Source organism: Mauremys reevesii, linkage group 21 (genome assembly GCF_016161935.1).
Source record: "Mauremys reevesii isolate NIE-2019 linkage group 21, ASM1616193v1, whole genome shotgun sequence".
Taxonomy (NCBI): Eukaryota; Metazoa; Chordata; order Testudines; family Geoemydidae; genus Mauremys; species Mauremys reevesii.
The window spans coordinates 18,838,044-18,856,677 of NC_052643.1; the positions used below are offsets into that span (position 1 = coordinate 18,838,044).

Here is an 18,634-nt window from a genome sequence, read left to right on the forward strand (position 1 = left end):
GTCCCCGGGCCTGGGCAGCTTCCAGCGGGTCACTTCCAGGCCCGAGCTGAGTGCACAGGGCCCCAGCGGCAGGGGCTGCACACCCCCCGCCCCGGGGAAAGCACAGAGCAGCAACGCAGGGAGGGCTGAGCTGCCCCTGGCCAGGAGCAGGGCCGGGGGGGGGTGTCAGTTCTGCTTTCAGTTTGGTCACATCCAAGACTTAAGTCAGCCCCCAATAGTCATTCCATGGTGAGGGCAGGAGCAAGCGGCCAGGGGCAGGACTCTTCCCGCACAGCCCGGCTGGGGCAGGCCTGCCCCGTCTCCAGGGAATTGCCTGGGCACAGGACACCCCCTGACCTCCGCCCAGTTCCTTGATTTTACCTTCTGCAGCTGTGGATTTTCTCTGGTGATGAACGTGCAGTGCTGGGTGCAGATTGCCAGCGCCAGCCGGCTCCCCACGGGCTGCACAAAGCCTCTTCAGAACCACACACCTGCTGAGGCTAACGCGGCTCGGCAGCTGTAAAACTGGTGTTCTCGAAGTACAGACTCTGGGCGAGGCGACAAGGGCCAGGACTTTGCTCTGCTACACACACAACCTCGAGTCAGCTCCCACGGGGGTACCCGGCCTTCTGGTTCCGATTGCATCTGCCCCTGCCACAGACTCCTTCCAGCAGGCACCATCCTTTCCCTCCCAGCCTGCGGCAGGGCAGCAGGGCCCTTTGCACTCCTGCCTCTCTCTGGTTAGCGACCCAAAAGCCAAGCGGGGGCGAGGGCAGGACCTAGGTGACCCCAGGAAGTGGGTTTGAATTGCCCTGAGCCAGCTTGCTAAACTCATTAAGAGCAGCCCAGAAATGAGTCTAGTTCATTTAACAGGAATTAGTTAACAAATATTATCATTAGCTAACCACTAACAAGGTTAGCCACAGGCATTGACATCAGCCTAGCCCGCTGGACTGGAGTTCACGTGCCCCCAGCAGCCCCTTGGTGCCTTAGTCCATGAGGGATTTGGGACTGTCCAGAGAGAAGAGATTGGGAGCAGCTGCTTCTCCCCAAGCTCAGGGGCCTCCAGACCCTCCCAGAAGAAAAGCCACTCCTGAGACTGAGCAACAGCACACTGATTTATTGTCAGTTCCCGACACGGGAAGAGCCCTGTCCCCCGCCCCAGTCACCCCAGAAACAGCGCTGCCGCTCCTTGCGTGCGCATTGCAGAGCCCCCTGCGACACGCAGCCACAGCCTGCGGCCAGGCGCCGTGCTCCCAGGCCCAGCTGCAGCAGAGAGACGTGCTCAGGAAGGTGCTGGCTGCTCCTCCCTCTCCGTACACTGAGCCAGGGATCACTGAAGTCCCTAGACTAGGAGCTGAGGCACCAACAGTCTGACCTCAGTGACGCTGAGCATCTCCAACTCCCCTGGGGCTCAGCACCACCTGCCCCCACCACAAACACCTGTTGTCAGGGACCCTCCCCCTAGCAGAGAACCAGGCAGGGCTTCCCAGCAGGAGGGCTGAGCCCCTTTTCGCTCACGAAGCAGCGGCAGTGGGTGTGACGTAACCGATTCTGATCCGTTTCTTCAAGGCAACGTGGGGTATAAATAAGGTACGAACCCGCCACCTCTCCTCAGGTAGCTGGGGGAGCCCCCCAGCTCCGAAGAGGCACCGTCCCGTTGCAGCATGAGAACAGAACAGGTCTGCCCCTGCTACCGCAGGACAGAGCCAGCAATACAAATAAGTGACATAAAATGTCTACCGACGCTAAGTAACAATACTTACTGGTACAGTGCTCCCATCGCCCCAAGCAGCGCTGCCCCAGCCCTCCCCAGGGGGCTGCTGGACTAAGCCATTCGCAGCTGAGCTGGCCACAGGGGATTGGAAAACCTGCCCCCACCTGGGGCCAGCAGAGGCCCCAGGTGGCAGGAATGGAGCCAGGCTGCTTTTAAAGGCTCCCACGTGATGGGTGAATCTTGTAGCTAGCCAGCAAGGCAGGTCTCCTGGGCCGTGCCACCCAGCCGCCCTCCCCTTTAAGGCTCTGTGCCAGAGGCGTGGTGTTTCTGGGGTGGGGGGGCAGCTAGACTTTTCTTCCTGAGTTTGGCCACACAGGCACGTACCCAAAGTGCTTTTTCAGCAGAGCTGGCAAGCCCTGGAGCGAGGCTCCCAGATGGGCAAGCGGTCACCTCCCAGGGTGGCTTAGGGTGGCTAGGCAGGCTGGGGCCAGGCGAGGGACCCAGGGACGGGCAGTGTGGAGCCCCAGGGAGCACTAGCGGAGTCACCCCTCTGCTTCAGGCGCTAGTGTTGTTGGGTCAGCGCTGGGCACAGGACGAGGTCACCTCAGCACCGGGGCTCCAGGAGCCCCCCCCCAGCTCAACTCTGATCTGGCTCGGTCCTGAGCCCCCTCCTCCGGGGGAGCCTGGACACTGACACTAGAACCAGCCCTTTGCGGCAGCGCCTCCCGCCCCGGGGCTCAGTGAGCTCCCGCTGCCCGACCCAGGTTAGCAGCATCCCGCACGGGGAAATGGGGCCAGAGCGGTGAGCTGACTGGCCCAGGGTCCTGCCCCGACTCAGTGGCAGGGCCCAGGGGACTGCCTGGTGCCCTGACTCGCCAGGAGACACGCTCCCTTCCTTAGCCAAGGGGCTCTAGGAAGCTGCCCAGCTGTGAGAGTTAGCACTAAGCTGCCGGCAGGTGCTCCAGCCCCGGCCCTGCGCTGCTCCGGGGTGCTCAGTCGAGCTACGGCTGCTTAATGCAAACCAGCTGGGGGCGCTCCATGCCCTGCGCCTGGAGCCGGCTGAGCAGGGTTTGATTTGTAAACCTAGCAGGATGGGGGGGGCCTTTCCATCAGGCCCCCGATTCCCCCTTCAGAGGGAAAGCTGGGGTTGTGGGAGAGGTGCCTGTTGCATCCTGCCACTGGGCACAGCTGGGGAAGGCGCAGAGGGCTCTCCAGGGCCTGCGTCCTGTGGGGCGGGGGTTCTGCCCCCCAGCCCTGGCAGCGTCTGTGCCCCTGGAGAGGCCCATTTGGAAATGGAGTCCAGCTGGGGCTGAGGGCCGGGCGAGGGACGCGTGACTCAGCAGCAGCATAGAGACAATGATGCTGAGACAGTCCCTCTGCCTGCCTTGGTCTGGTGCTCCGGGGGTGCATTGCTTCCCCTGCTGTCCTTTGCAGGGTGACCGCTGCCATCCGCACACCCGGCTCCTCGCAGGCTGAGATGTGAAGCCAGGCGGCACTTGCAGGCTTTCCTTGAAGGGGAGGGAGCGGTGACGCCTGCTGTGTGTCACCTCTCGACCCAGTGCCGCCATTGTGCAGAGGAGCGGCGTGCGCCTTCGCTGGCCCCGGCACAGCATGGCTCAGGGCGCTCATAGATCTGCCCTCCCTCACTAGGGTCCAGGGATGCAGCTTCCTGGTTGTAGAGCAGCAGCCACATCTGCTCACAGGGCTCCTGCAAGCACCAGGCCATGGCAGGCCCTGCCCCCAGCGACAGCAGGGCTGGCTCCGCTGGCCTGGGAGAGGCCTTCTCCTTCCCATCCCAAGTCAGAGCCCGTAGAGGGGAGCCGGGGAAGCCAGCCCTGGCTAGCAGCGCCAGCCGCTCGCTGCTGGGCGGGCTCATGGGCACCTCTGCAGCCGCTGCCTCAGCTCCTCCGCGCAGCCGGCCAGCTCCATGCGCTCCAGGGCCGAGAAGATGGAGTCCAGCGTGGCGTTCTTCTGCTGGTACCACCTCTTCAGCATCTCGTACTGCTGGTCCCGGACATGGGCGAACTCCAGCTCCACCACCTCGATCTCGCCGTCGTGCAGCTCCAGCACCCGCATGAACTCCTTCCAGCGCCGCACGGGCACCGTGTTGATGATGTCGTACAGCTTGCTGCCCTGCGGGAGAACGCCCGGGAGGGGCCCTGCCGGACAGCGAAACAGAGCGTCAGCCAGGAGCAAAGCAGCCTGCAGAGAGGGAGGGGCTGAGGGGGCGCCAGTGCTGAGCTGTCTGATGTGCCTGTGCCAGCCCCCGTGCCCGGGGTGGGGGGCTGGGATGGTGGCAAGCAGCCAGGGTGGCCGGATGTGCCGTGGCCCAAGGCACCTTTCTGCAGTGCGTGGCTTACTTGCTGTGTCCTGGGGCTCCGTGGGCGACGCCCAGGTGTCCTGGCCGCCAAGGGGCCTGACTGGACAGGCGTTGCCGTTCATTTGTGATGCCTCCATGAGCTGAAGCTGGAGCAAACCCTGCGACTCCAGGGGCTTTTCTGCGGCGCCAGATGGACACGCTGAGGCCTGGAACAGAAAGAAGCCACCGTTTGCGAGGGAAGCTCTGATCTCCTGGCCGGGGGAGCCAGCAGCCTGGTGCAGCAGGGCAGGAGAGAGGCCTGCCTAGTGGGCAGCTCCCTACCGGGCCGGGGCAGGAGGTGGGGGCGTAGGAGGAATTTCCTGGCTTCCTGGCTGGGCAGACATCCTGGGTCAAGGTACGTTGCTCTGAAATAAGAGGGAGAACCTGCCTGGTCCATTCAGTTCCCAGCCCCTCTGCTGAGGCTGCCAGCGAGGGGGCCCTGAGCTGGGGGTGGGCACCTGTTCACTGGGAACTAGCTGAGACCCATCAAACTCATCTCCTCGTGCCAATGACCAGCCTGCAGGGGAGAACGACCCCCCTTCACCTGGATCTGAGCGAACATCAACGGCTGCAAATGCCCTCGGCCTCCAGGCCGCAGCACGCGCAGGGCCAGCCGGCGCGCCCGCCCCAAGCCGTGTGTGTGAGCGCCGCAGGGCAGGGGCAGCCAGACCCCAGGGCGTGGGCCCTGCCGATGGCGCCCTCAGCACGGGCAGTGCGCTTGGCCCAGGCCAGGGCCCGTGTGCCCGGGCTGAGCTCTCACCTGCTGCAGCGTCGAGTCTTTCACTGCTGCGGCCTCACCTGCCAGGAGAGAGACGGAGCCATTAGTCAGTGCCCCAGTGCTCCGAGCACGGGGCCGCCCTTAGCCCAGGCCGGGGCTCTGCTAGTGGCTAGGCCAGCGTGGGGGTGGGTTACCGGCTGCTGGGGAATCGTTACTGAGCGTCCTCCTCTTGTGGTAGATGACGAGCGCTCCCAGGAAGAGGGGCCCCATGAGGCCCAGCAGGATGTACTGCAGCCCAGAGCCTGAAACAGAGATGCAGGAGGCTCCAGCTCAGTTGCCTGCATTATGCTCCACTCCCCTCCCCACTGAGGCCCTTGCGCCAGGGACAGCCCAGGCCAGACCCAGGGCTCGCTGCTCCTTTGGGGCCTCGCCCAGCAGTGCCGGAGCTCAGCCTGGCTGCCTGGCTCAGGAATCACAGGGCAGTTCCTCCAGCTCTCCTCCCCACCAGCGTGAATGAGCTCAGAGCAGGCCCTGCCGCAGGAGGGGGCGGGATGGAGCCGCACCGAGGCAGCTGGGGTCTGGTGACGAGCATGTGGGGTCCGGGGGCTCGGTCCCGCTGCTCCTGCTAGGCAATGGTGCAAGGAGGCAGGGCCTCCCCGAGCACTGAATCCCTGCAGTACCCGCCCCGAGCCACCCCCCACCCCCCGAGTAGACCTGCACTCGCCCTGGACGCCAGGCACGGCCCGCAGCCCCTTGAGCACATTCTGGGCCAGCACTCGCCCCGCTCCATGACTAGTGCCTGAGCACAGCACCCGATGCCAGCACCTCCCCAGGTGCCACCCTCCCACCTACCTTGGCTGCTGCCACCACATGGCCTGCCGCACCCTTCGCCGCACTTCTCGGGGCTCTGGCTGCAGAGGAGAACGGTGAAGAGAAACAGAAAGTGGGGTTCTAACCTGTCCTTTCCCAGAGCGCCGGGAGAGCGAGCGTCTTGGCACTAGCGCCGGTGTAGCTGTCAGGGCCAGTGTCCCACCGCCAGCCCTGCCAGGTTCCACGGGCTGCTTTGGTGAGACCTTCCCATGCCCCCGGTGCCCAACCCCAGGCAGCTGTTTGGTTTGAACAGGGGCTTGTCTCCACGTGACCGTTAATGCAGATTAAGGCAGGAGGTGAATGGCAAGTGTACTAGGTGTGCCTGAGCAGCTCCATGCATGGCCACTCCGGTTCCAGACCACGGAGTCAATCAGGAACGATGCCACATGTAGACGAGCCCTGTGTTCCCTGGAGTGTAGCCCTAGTCTCTGTTCTCCAGCCCATCGTCCTGGTGCCTGCACATGGCTCCACGACACGGGCTGTGCTGGATGGGTCACACCAGGGGGTTTTGCGAACCCCAGGGACTGGTATTTGCTAGTGACAGTGTGTGAGTGGTCAGCCAGTCACCTGAGCAAGCTTCCGCTCTTGGCTCGGGTGACTCGCAGATAAGGCCCTTCCCGGCCTGAGTTTGCTGACAAACCATCACTGTGACGTTCTAGGGAGAGCGCCATGGCACAGAGCTCGCCTCATTAACAGCTGTACTGGCATCTGCAGCCAGTGTGCAAATCCCCTAGGAGGGTGTCATGGGGCACAGGGGCCGCAGAGTCCAACCCAGGCCCTAACCCCCTGCCTTAGCCACTGTGTTCTCGTGCCGCCCGGCCTAGCTTTCTGGCCCTGCCAGTGGCAGGGGGCCAGGGCTGCTGGTCTCAGGGCTGGCTGCAATCCTGCTCAGTGTGGAGTGTGTCTAATGGGAGAAGCAAAGCAAGAAATCCCAGGTATTTACGTGGCACATGCTCGGCACTCGCTGCCCTCCAGGTAGAAGCCAGGCTGGCAGTCCCCACACTGGGCATCCTCCTTCTCTGAACCTGAAAGACATTGGACATAGCTAGCGCCTGCCAGCGAGAGAGCGATGTGGCCCGGGGGTAAGGGAGGCGGGCATGTCCTCGGGGGGCTGGCGGGTGCTTGCAGCAGGCGGGGGGGGGCGTCTTGGGATGGGCCTAGTCGCTTGGCACGGATTTGCTGGCGGGAGCCCGGGGCAGCAGGGTGCTGACAGGGCAGGCCCAGCAGCAGTGGAGTGGCCCCAGCACCGGGGGCAGCGGGTCTCCCTCGCGACGGGGATGTGGGGGCGGTTAGAGCGTGTTCCCCGGCAGGCTGCACATCAGCCTGGGCTCAGCCGCTGGCGTGCGGCCCATGCTCCCGGGCTACACGGGGTGGGAGCTGCTAGACACGGCTCAGACTCCATGCGCTGAGCTCACACCGCCGGGTGCTCGCCTAGCGTGGGCTACAGGCCGTGTGGGCGTCGGAGACCGCAGTGGATGTGCTCCCACCACTGAGAGGCGCTCCCTCAGCCAGCGGGGGGGGCAGGCACAGCGCAGCACGGCTGGGGGCAGCGGGGTGGGGGGGCAGCACAGGGGCAGCAAGGCAGGCAGGGGGCAGCAGGGCAGGCAGGGGGCAGTGTGGAAGGCACAGCAGTGCAGGAGGCAGGACTCGAAAGCAGCAGGGCAGGCAGGGGGCAGCAGGGCAGGCGGGGCGGGGCAGGAGCGGGGTGGGAGGGTGGGGGCAGCAGGGTGGGCTGGGGGCAGCGTGGGGGCAGCAGAGTAGGCGGGGACAGTGTAGGGGGCAGCACAGGGGGCGAGCGGGGGCAGCGTGGGGGCAGTAGGGCAGGCGGGGGGAAGTGTAGAAGGCACAGCAGTGCGGAGGGCAGTGTGGGGGCAGCAGGGTGGGTGGGGGTGGGGCAGCGTGGGGGCAGCAGAGTGGGCAGGGGCAGTGTGGGGGCAGCACAGCAGGCGGGGGCAGCGTGGGGGCAGCATGGGGGCAGCAGGGTGGGGCGGGCGGGGGCAGCGTGGGGGCAGCGTGGGGGCAGCAGGGTGGGGCGGGCGGGGGCAGCGCGGGGGGCAGCAGGCAGCAGGCAGCGCTCTGGACACTCACAGGTTTGACGGGTGTCCCTGCCCTTGCACCGGCGACACTCCTGGCAGGTGAAGTCGCTGCAGACAGAGTCCGTGCACTGCCTGAAGTAGCCGGCCCCACAGCCGCACTCAATGTTGCTGGTCTCGGTGCAGTTCTTCAGCACGAGCTGGGAAGCTGAACACAGGACAGGCTTCCTGAGCAGGCCTCTGTGCGGAGGGGAGGGGAAGGGGGCTGCTTCCTTCTCAGAGTGGGGCCCTGTCACAGAGTCCCCGGGCGATGCTCTGGAGCTGCTCCCCACCAAGCCAGGCAGGACTCTGGGGAGCCTCCTCTCCCTCGGAGCAGCCTGTCTGCAGGGCAAGAAGCTCCCCCGGCTTCACCTCCTGGGTCTGACCTTGGAGTATTCAGCATCCCCTGCCCCTCCGTGCGCTTCCCCCAGCGAGTCCCCCCAGCGGGGTCCTGGGGAAGCCAGAGGGTCCTGCCCCCCCACTGCGCAGTCAGACGTGACTCTCAGCCAGCCAGGGACACAGAGGGTTTATTTAGACGACAGGAGCACAGGCCAAAACAGGCCTTGCCGGTGCAGACAACAGGACCCCTTTAGTTAGGTCCCTCTGGGCCCCCAGGGAAGCCCAAGCCCCATCGGGGCCCCTCTCCATTTCCCAGCCAGCTCCAAACTGAAACTCCCTCCAGCCTCTCGCTCAGCCTCTCCCCGGCCCCTCCCCCAGCCTTTGTCCAGTGTCCCGGGCAGAGGTGTCACCTGGCCTCCAACCCCCTGGTTCTCAGGTGACATGCTCAGGTATCCTCCCTTGCCCAGTGCAGGCCGTCCCAGCCCAGCTCCCCTGCCACCTGCCCAGGTCAGTACTCCCCACGCAGCATTCACAGACCACAGCAAGAACATCCCCACTTCCCCACAGGCCCAGGCTCCCCAGGCTTCATCCTGCCCCCGAGGGCCCCGGCCAGAGGGGTGGGGAAGGGCTGGCCGAGAGGCTGGTGGCTTGGTGCTGGAGTGGCTGGGCTCCTGTCCCAGCGTCGTACCTGGCGCGTGGCACTCGGAGCACTTTCGACATTCCCGTTCGAGGTTCTCCAAGGAGAGGTAGGTGCCGGGCGGGCAGCGCTCGCAGGTCGTGTCGTTGCCACGGCTTGTGCAGGGAGCCGTCATAAACTGCCCTGCAAAGAACGCCAGCTGGGGTGAGCGTGCGGGTTAGTCGCAGGGGATGGGGGGTGGCCCGGGATACCCAGGGCTCAGGCTGGCTGACTGGGTCGGTCCCTCCAGGCCTTCTGGGGGCTCTGACCAGCAGCAGCCCCTGCGCGCCCCATGGTTTGGAGCAATGCCCTGCCCCTGCCCCCACCCCCTATTCCTTTGCTGGTGGGGGGAGCCTCATGCAGTGACTAGAGCAGGGAGCCCTGAGTCAGGTCCTAGCGCTGCCAGTGACGCCTCTGTAACCTCAGCAAATCACTGGCCCAATCTGTGCCTCAGTTCCCCAGCTCACGGGGCCAGAGTCCCTCCTGTTTGCAGAGCGCTGAGCCAGGTGCGGGCTGGGGGCACGCCGAGCCTCACCTGCCGGGCACTTCTGGCAGCAGTGCTTTGGCAAGGCTGCGGGGTCATCAGGTGCACAGTTGTTTCTAGCAACGTGTCTCTGGTGCCGCTGGTGATGGTGCAGCCCCAGTGCAGAGTCCGCCGGGCTCCTCGCCCGCCTGGGCTCGCTGCCAGTCCTGGCCGCTCGTGGCTTCAGGGTGCCCAGCAACGGGAACCCGCTGCCGGTCAGCAGCAGTGCAGCCAGAAAGCCCTAGGGGAGAGAGGGGAACATTGCCAGGGACCGGAGCAGGCTCACAGCTGCTGCACCCGCCAGCCCCGGGCCCTCTGGGAGTCCAGAGCTAAAACCGAGGGGCTGCCACAGGTCAGCATCAGCAGCCAGGCCTTAGCGCGCGAGAGGAGCCGTCAGCCACGCTTCCTTAGCTGGCCCTGGTTCGACGCTTGTACCTAGCGCCCAGCCCTGCACCGAGGGTGGGGCAGGCCGACCGGCACCCACTGCCTCGTCCCACCCGGGCTCCAGGGGAGTCCAGAGCAGCAGGTGCTGCAATCGCTGCCCTCCAGGTGACCCGTCGCACCGGAGCCTGGGGGAGGTTGTCACGGAGTGTGGGGGGACACCAGGCCCGGTGATTCATCCTGCGATTCAGCATGACCCTCAGCCAGCCAGTAAAACAGAAGGTTTATTTAGACACCAGGAACACAGTCCAAGACAGGTCTTGCAGGCACAGACAACAGGATCCTCCCCAATTAGATCCATCTTGGGGTCCCAGGAGCACCACAGCCCCCCGGGGGGTCAGCGCCCTGTATGGGCTTCCATTCCCCAGCCAGCTCCTGAAACCCTCTCACTCCCCAGCGTCTCCTCCCCCAGCCTTTGTTCAGCTTCCCGGGCAGAGGTGTCACCTGGCCTCCAACCCCTTCCTGGGTTCTCACGTTACCTGCTCAGGTATCTTCCCTCAAGGCCAGTCTCCCCTCCCCCAGTGCAGCCCGTCCTTCCCAGCCAACATGCCCCTCTCAGCATTCACAGACCACAGTAAGACCAGTCCCAGTTCGGCACATCACACACACCAGAAGGACCCTCGGCGCATCCCCACTGCAGTGCAGGAGTCAGATGCACTCTCCCAAGGGGGCCACATAGTCCAGTGGGGAGGGCAGGGGCCTGGGACTGGGACTGGGCCTGGGACTGGGGGGCCTAGGCACTATTCTTGTCCCTGGGTCACCTTGGGCAAGTCACCTTGGGACCATCTGCACCCCATGCCTCAGTTTCCCTTCCCACCGTTGGTTCTTTGGGGCAGGGACTGTCTCTCACTAAGGGTCAGTGCATGGCCTGTTATAATGGGGGGGGGGGGCTGATCGCAGCTGGTGCTGTTGTACCAGCAGTAAGTGATCAGCCCTTGAACCCAAACCCACTTGGCTTAGGTGAGGGTGCCCAGCCCCTGCGCTAGCGGAGCCAGTGCAGTGCAGCTCCAACGGGCCCGTGCCCAGGAACAAACATGGGCCTGAACCTCAGTGTGAGGAGCAGCAGGAAAACCCTGCGCCGGGGGCGGGGCTATCACGGTGCACGCCCCCCCCCCGCCCCGGCTTGCCCTGCCTGTCAGCTGCGGGCTGGCAAACAGAGCCCGAGCCCCCTGCAGATGGAGCCCCGCTGGCGTAAGAGCAGGGTTAGCTGTCTCTGCGTGTGAGTCGCATGCTCGGGGTTCAGCTGACCCGCCATGGGGGGGGGGAAAAAAATTTTCCTCCAGGAAGGTGGCAATGGCCTGGAGGTTTTTCGCCTCCAAGCATGGGGCAGGGGTCTCTTGCTAAGGAGGTGGATATCGTGGATCCTGCATCTAGCAGGAGGCCAGACTCAGGAGATGATAGATGGTCCCTTCTGAATTCTATAGCGGGTGTGCCAGGTACCCACTGGGGACCGCTCAGGGGGTCAGGAGAGAAAGCCGGGCTGGGGCCATGGATGACACATGAGCCCAGCTGGATTCGGGGCCTGAGTTCGATTGAAACGTGCCGATGTCAAGTCCCAGCCGCTGCACCTGTGGACTGCATTTGGGGCTTGTTTCCAGGCGCTGCCCCACACCCAGCAGGGCAGGACACGTGCTGGGTTTGTTAATGAAAGGCAAGCTGCTCAGCAGTCACTTGACTCCAGGAGCTGGAGCTTTAAGAACACACCAAATAGCATGAGGCTCACACTGAAATCACCCAAGTTGGCAACACTGCCTGGGCTCTGAGACCCTCTCCCTCATGGGGTCTCAGAGATGGCCTCCGGCATACGCCTGAATATCTACATTGCAATTGTATAGCTCCACAGGCCAGCACCTGCATGAGCAACACAGCGGACCCAGAGCAGGTTCTCAGGCAGTGCTGCCCGGCCTCCTCCCCCCTGCAAGTGCCACGGGCAGCGCCAGGCTGGCCGGGGCTGCACAGCCCCACTAGGAGCCAAGCTGTCACCGAGGAGCATTACCCGGCGCCCTTCCCGGCAGGGCGGCTGTGGTGCGCACTGCGTGACTAACCCACCGGAGCTCTCAGCCCCCTCCCCCTGGGAATGCCCCCTGCCAGCCCCTGCTGGGTATTTTCCCCTGCCTGTAGCAGCCGCCGCGTGTGGCATTTGCGCAGCACAGGCCTCTGGCTCACAGCCCCACTGCAGGGAACACTAGGTGCGGAGGTGCATGGCCGGAAGCAGGGGCGACCTCAGGCCAGGCTCCTGCCATGGGTACTGCTTCTGGTAAAGGAGGAGAACCGGGGCCTGTGGTTAACACTGAAAGGGCACCGAAAAGTGTTGCATAAGCAGCCTGGTGCAGTTGTTCCTGTAAGTGGCTCTGAGCTAACCACTTTCCTAGGAATCGGCGGGCACGGTGCTCGTGGCAGCAGGCTGCTCAGCACAGCGGAAGTGGGGCTCCCAGCCCAGCTAGCGTGCTCAGGCTGAGCTGGCAGGGCCCCGCCCCTCACTGCCATGGCTCCAGGGAGGATGCTGGGCAGGCGTGATGCTACCGCCCTTCTGGGCCGCCAGTGCTCCCCACAGAGCCGGGGTGGGACCAGACCCACCTCCGTGGGGTGTGATCTGGAGCAGCGGGGCAGGGCTGGGCTGGCAGCGGCCAGGACACGAGCAGCCTGCTTTCTGCCAGCCGCCCAGCGATGAGCATGGCCAGGGGCCGCGGGCATGCCTGCTCGGATCCCCTCCACTGCAGTGACACTACACAGCTCATCAGCGCCAGGGGGCCTCTGCGAGAGCCCGGGGATACCCCAGCGCAGGCTGAGGGCCCGGCCCACCCTCTGCAGGAGCCCTGGTGTAGGGCACGCCCAGGAGAGAGCAGGGGGTGGCCCCCGTCAGCACGGCACGAAGCAGGGCCCTGCAGCCCCAGCTCAGGGGAGGTGCACCAGGGCCCCTGCGCTGAGCTCAGCACCATGACCCTGGCCCCCAGCCAGTCTGAGCTGGGCGTCTCTGGCTGTTACTTTACTTCCCGGCCACCCTGCTCTACCCAGACCTGGAGCAACCGGCCAGCGCCGTGCCCTGCCTGAGTCTGCGACCAGGCCACGCTGCGTGGGGCACTCCTGGGACAGCCTCAGTGAGTGCGAACCAGGCCCCAGGGCTCTGCTTTAGAACGAGAACTAGGTGAGGTCCATCAGTGGCTATTAGCCAGGATGGGCAGGGACAGCGTCTCTAGCCTCTGTTTGCCAGAAGCTGGGAACGGGCCATGGGATGGATCACTTATCATAGAAGCTCAGGGTTGGAGGGGACCCCAGGAGGTATCTAGTCCAACCCCTTGCTCAAAGCAGGACCAATCCCCAGACACATTTTTACCCCAGTTCCACAAATGGCCCCCTCAAGGACTGACCTCACAACCCTGGGTTTAGCAGGCCAATGCTCAAACCACTGAGCTATGCCTCCCCCTTGACAGTTACCAGTTCTGTTCATTCCCTCTGGGGCACCTGGCCTTGGCCACTGTTGGAAGGCAGGATACTGGGCTAGATGGACCCTTGGTCTGACCCAGTGTGGCTGTTGTTATGTTCTTTCATGAGCAATGTGGTGCCATGCAGAGATGGTGCCCAGCCCACGCCCCTGTGGCACCATGGGCAGCTTCTGGGGCTTCCAGGCTACTCTCACATATGCCCAGTGTGCGCCACGCAGCCACAAGCAGAGCCCCACCTTGGCCCCCCTCCCCCGGGACAGGGTGGGATGTGTGTGGGTAGCAGCATGGCCGGGTCCTGCCCCAACAGCACGAAGTGCCCACCAGAGGCAGGCTTGGCTCTCCGCAGGGCCCTGAGCTGCTGGCACCATCTCCTCGCTGACGCAGCTCCACCTCCCTGAGCCACTGGGGCTGCTCCCCTCTGTTCAGCTCGCTGCGGCTGGAGCTCGCGGCACCCCGGGGCTGCAGGGGTCTCATGCTGCCAGTGATTTCCCCGTCCCCCCTGGGCAGGTGAGCTGTGGGGGCCGCTTTGCGGAAAGGGGGCCTCTGCAGCTCTGAGCTTAACTGCTGGCATGGGACACTCGGCGGGAGTGACAGCGCCAGCCCACGTGTGTGCCTGGCATGGCGGGATAGCGTGGGGCGGGCCAGCCCCCTCCACACAGCCACTTCCACTGGTCACCCCTCGGCCTTGCCGCTTACCTTCAGGGCTGGGCAGCAGGGAGAGCCCAGGACCTCCCATGGGACATGATTGTGTCACCCGCTGTGCCCATGGGCTGGGGCACCCGGGGCCCCTTGCCTCGCCTTTCCCTGCCCCACCGGCCCCAGCCCCTGCCCCAGAGCTGCTCTGCTGGCGTACGCGGAGACCACGGCTGGGGCGGGCTGGGAAGCAGAGGGTTAATGTCAGTCTCCTGTTTAATCTCTGCCGTGGTGCTGAGGTGATTTCCTCCCTTAGAGGAAGCCGGGCCCAGCTCCCCCTCGCCTCTGATGGTATCGCAGCGAGTACGTGCCGCCCAAGTAGGTCAGCGCTGCGCCGCCAGCTCCGGAGCCGCCGACAAGGCCGCTGGGCTGGGCTGGCCCCTCCGTGGGGCACCAGGGCCTGGGGGGTCTCACGCCCTGGTACTGCTCAGTGGTTAGTGCCCCGGGGCCACACTGCAGCACAGAGCCTGTTGTGCTGGGGGCTACACCCCCCCCCAAGAGCTGACTGTCACCAAGCCCTCAGTGCAAGCACCTCGGGGCAGAGGCTTTGTGTTGCATGTGCAGTGCCTGGCGCAGTGGGGCCCTGACCGGGGTGGGGGGCGGAAAGGAGGAGGCTCCAGGCACTGCAGACGACAACAGAACCATACGAGCCAGCTCCACCGTGCTGCCCCAGCTCCCTGAGTGGCTCCGGCAGGGCAGCCAGCCCACACTCTGGCACCGGGCGTGGGGCCAGCCCATGGGCTCTGGCCCTGGCTCCCTTCCTCCTCAGCTGCATGCCCAGCCTGCCGGCCAGGCTGCAGCCCCTCCTGCAACTCCAGCCCCTGGCCCTGGGTAGGAGGGAGCCCTCCCCTAGGCAAAGGCTACACGCTCACCTCCCAGAGCCTGGTACACGGGGTGTTGTCACACTGGGCATGGAACAGCTGAGAGGGGCCGGCAGCCCATGCCCTCAGGGCCAGCTGCCTGGGGAGGGGACAGCTCCCTCCCCTTCTGCACCCGCACCCACCCTGCTAGTGCCTCGCTGCCGCTGGGTCCGTCCCTGGCCCTGGTGCCATGGGGCTGTCCTGCCCCGGGCCTGGTGCCCAGGATGTAACACAGACCCTGCTTGCTGCCCTCCCAGCACCTGGAGATGGCAGCTGAGCACAGGCCCCGCTGGCCCTCCCCGCCCATGCACCCAGCTCCCGCAGCGCCAAACGCCTTGCCCTGGAAGGGCAGTTCCCTGTGTACCTGCTCTCCCTCGCCCACGGGCTGAGGGGTGCACATCTCTCCAGAGCCTGGCCCCCCAACTCCACAAAGGGGCTGCTGGGCCAGGCTGGCCCCTGCCAGCCCCGCCACGTGGGTGCGGATTCCTGGAGAGTCTGGCCCGTGGGTGGAGTTCCCGGTGAAGATAGCCCCGATTAAAGGGCTGCATCATTTTCTCTTAAATCTGTCACAGCTGTGCTGGAACCTGCCCATGAACTCACCCATTTGCATAGCTCCATGATCAGATCGTGGCCTGGCGCCGGCAGCCTCGGGTGGAGGCCTGGGCCCCTCCTCCCGCCCCCCTCGCTGAGTCAGTGGTGCCTTGCTGAGCCGAGGTGTGATCTTCCCCCAGGCAGCCACTGCTGCTCCCACTGCCTTCGTGTTTCCCCGCTGGGGAACATGCCATGTGCCCGCTCGGCGAGGGACAGGGCAGGGCAGGGCCTGCTGCCCCAGCCAGCTGCACCCATCTCACACACTGGGCTGTCCTGAAAGGAGCCCCATGCCACATGCAATGGCCACACTCCCTCGCCTCCACAGGCTCACGCCTGCCCCCCCAGGCCTTGCAGTCCCTCCCCTCAGCCCTTGTCACCCCCTTGCACTCCACACTCCGTCACCCCAAGCTGAATTTCCAGCGGAGAGCCCCAGCCGGAGCTCTCACCCCACTGCAGGCAGTGGCAGCCCAAGGCCCCCCATGCCCCTCCCAGTCGAGTGCCCCCCGCTCTGCCCTCCAGTTTGATAGCTGCTTTCAACTACCTGAAGGGGGGTTCCAAAGAGGATGGAGCTCGGCTGTTCTCAGTGGTGGCAGATGACAGAACAAGGAGCAATGGTCTCAAGTTGCAGTGGGGGAGGTCTAGGTTGGGTATTAGGAAACACATTTCCCTAGGAGGGTGGTGAAGCACTGGAATGGGTTCCCTAGGGAGGTGGTGGAATCTCCTTCCACAGAGGTTTTTAAGGTCAGGCTTGACAATGCCCTGGCTGGGATGATTTAGTTGGGGTTGGTCCTGCTTTGAGCAGGGAGTTGGACTAGATACCTCCTGAGGTCCCGTCCAACCCTGCTATTCTATGAGTCTATGATGTCAGGGCTGAGAGGACGGGGAACCTCGCTCCTCGGCCTCCCTGCTGAGCTGGCACATGATGGAGCATTTACAGCCAGCTGCAGCTGGCCTTGTCCTTGCGACAGCAGCCAGTGCATTGCCCCACAGGGTGCCAGCACGTGCCTATCAATGAGCCAAGCTGGGGCCCAGTCAGCCACCTGTCTGTCAGAGACTGGTACAGAGACGGGCTCCTGCTCTTCTCCCTGTTCCCGTGGGGCAGAGCTGTGGAGAGGGGAGCTGGGCAGGCGCTGCCCTTTTACAGAAAAGTGCTTTCGCCGAAGCAGGCCCAGGCGGGAGGCAGGAAAGCAACCGAGCTGGACCAGGGATGCGTGGAGGTGGGGAGCCGCGCCCATGGAAGGGGCCTGGAGCGTCCTGCCCCGAGAACGGCCCTTCCAGGCTGGTAGCAGGGGCTGAAGTCACTGCCTTTCTGTACCCCCAGCACTAGCGAACGTGGGCCCAGTGCGCAAAGTGGTGCTGGCTGGGTTCAGGGCTGGCTGCAGGAACAAGCAGGGAGGGGTCCCAGGCCGGGAAATGCAGCTGGTGGTCCCAGGCCCTGTCGCCCAAGCAGAGGCTGGAGTCAGAAGCGCCCTGGGAAGTGAGCAGCCCCCAGCCACGTTCCTAGGCTGCTCCGACACGCAGGCAGCCAGTGGGGCAGGGCTGGCTGCTTCCCTCCCCAGCTCCAGGCTGCGAGCACCGAGCGGTCCCCCGGCTCCACAGACACATGGCACCCAAGCCAGGCTGAGCACAGCCCCCTGCCCCAGGTGACCCCGGTCCCACCCCGCCGTAGCTTGCTCTAAAGAGACCTTTGAGCTGGACACTTGAGGGCCTCTCGCGCCCGCGGGCCAGAGCTGGCACAGCCACCTGGTGAGGGTGCCAAGTGATGTAAGGCACTAAACCCCAGGTTCCTGTCGAGCCAGCCTGCCTGGTTCAGGTCGAGTGCGAGCCCTGGCTGCAGCAGGATGCAGGACTCCGCCAGGAGCCCAGGACAGACAGTGCCCCCCAGCACAGCCCCATTTCTTCAGCTGTAAGCGCAGGACTCGGGACTCAGCCCATGGACCTAACAGCAGCTGGGCTGCCCACGAAACACCCCATCCCGTGACCTCAATAGCTCCGACTGTCGCATTATTGCTCATGTGAACCATGATGGCACTCAGCGGCCGGGACAGGATGGGCTGGGTGCTGTGGGGTGGAGACAAGGCCCCTGCCGCCAAGGGTTTGTTCAGCCTGACACAATACAGCAGGCTTTGCTTTCTCTGCTGGCTGGCTCAGGGTGCTTGTGCACTGTTCAAATGCTACCACATTGTAGCCCAGAGGTGGCTGCATTTTAGGGTTGGGGAAGTGATCCTGGCAAACCTAGTTTGTAAAGCGCTCCAGGGCCCTCGGCATGAATGAACTTACGATTATTGTTAACTGTGGGTGGCTCCCCCACACTTTCATTTTCTCTCCTCCCGTCTCCCCTTTCCTGGAAAGCCCCTGGGGCTCTAAGCAATGCCTCCATCAGTGAATTCAGCTGTTTTCCTGTAAACTTCCCAAGGTCTCATGGGGGGCATCAGGAGTCCACTGACTGGGGCGCTCACCCCTACAATACTAAGCAGCAGCTCAGCCACAGAAACCAGATTTTGGCCTGTAGGAAACAAACTAACCAATGCAAAGAGCTGGCCCTCATCCCCAGCCAGATCTCCTGGCCTCTCCTACTTCCCCCAAGCTCCCCAGAGCAAGTCTGCCCCAGCCCTGGGTGCTTCCTCTTTCACTCTGGAGCAAGTGAGGAGAGAGCAGGACTTACCCCAGCCACCTTCAGGGCCCAGCTCCCCATCCTCGAGCCCTAGAGATCCAGCTCATACCGGGGCGGGGTACGGGGGTTACTCGTGGGAGATGGTCGCAGCCCAGCGCAGAGCGAGGCAGCAGCTAATCCATGCTCTCAGTAACCCCCTGGCGACGAGTGAGCTCAAAGCCGCTCAGCTGAGGCTTTTACACACAAGCCCTTGTGGGAGGAAATCCATTTCTGGAAATGAGTCCAGGGGGTGTGAAACCACGACAGCCGCCGAGGGCGGCGCGAGAGTGGGGAGGGGCCTAGCTGGCATGGAAGCAGTCAGGTGGGGTGAGGGGCAGCACTGCTGCAGAGGGCTGGTGCTCCTGACTCTCCCTGCCAGGAGCCAGCCTCCTCCAACCATTGCAGGTGAGGCCCAGGCCCAGAGCCTTGACCCAGCGGGGCCGGCCTGGGGCTCTGCTGCAACCTGCCTCGCCAGGACAAGCGCTGCCAGGCGGCAGCTAAACATCTTCACAGCCCACAGCGCCCAGCTGCAGTCTGAGCTCCAGGGCAGGCTCTGCTCAGCAGCCACACACTGAGGGCCGACCCTGATCCCAGAGAGCCTACGGACCCCTCACCTTGGGGCTGTGAAGAAGGGGCAGCTCCGTCCCCAGCAGAGGGCAGCAAATGCACCCGAACGCTACCCCTCAGCCCAGGGCTCCAG

At 64.5% G+C, this 18,634-nt stretch overlaps 1 protein-coding gene across 4 annotated transcripts; it reads right to left on the minus strand.

Annotated features, from left to right (window-relative positions):
• Window positions 1-465: 465 nt before the first annotated feature.
• TNFRSF25 (TNF receptor superfamily member 25) lies at window positions 466-18,151 on the minus strand. Of its 4 annotated transcripts, none has more exons than XR_005590276.1 (10): window positions 15,055-15,166; window positions 9,266-9,494; window positions 8,743-8,874; window positions 7,732-7,884; window positions 6,587-6,668; window positions 5,626-5,684; window positions 4,968-5,075; window positions 4,816-4,853; window positions 1,746-4,222; window positions 466-562 (listed from the first exon to the last, which is right to left on the minus strand). XR_005590276.1 is itself a non-coding variant. In XM_039508587.1 (10 exons), the coding sequence occupies exons 1-10, from the start codon at window positions 15,088-15,090 to the stop codon at window positions 3,569-3,571; spliced, it is 1,290 nt and encodes a 429-aa protein (XP_039364521.1). In that variant the 5' UTR covers window positions 15,091-15,166; the 3' UTR covers window positions 1,140-3,568. The 4 variants fall into 4 exon arrangements, 3 of the variants coding, with proteins under 3 accessions (XP_039364521.1, XP_039364520.1, XP_039364519.1); XM_039508587.1 differs by lacking the exon at window positions 466-562 and having other exon boundaries at window positions 1,140-3,855; window positions 4,057-4,222; XM_039508586.1 differs by lacking the exons at window positions 466-562; window positions 15,055-15,166 and adding an exon at window positions 17,947-18,151 and having other exon boundaries at window positions 1,140-4,222.
• Between the last annotated feature and the right edge of the window lie 483 nt (window positions 18,152-18,634).

Excerpts from the sequence above, each read along its gene's own strand:
- TNFRSF25 (XM_039508585.1), bottom strand. The coding sequence starts at position 15,090 with ATGTGCACCCCTCAGCCCGTGGGCGAGGGAGAGCAG. Across the intron at positions 4,854-4,967 it reads TAACGATTCCCCAGCAGCCG|GTGAGGCCGCAGCAGTGAAA; the intron begins GTAACCCACCCC and ends CTCTCCTGGCAG. Across the intron at positions 4,223-4,815 it reads AAGACTCGACGCTGCAGCAG|GCCTCAGCGTGTCCATCTGG; the intron begins GTGAGAGCTCAG and ends TTTCTGTTCCAG.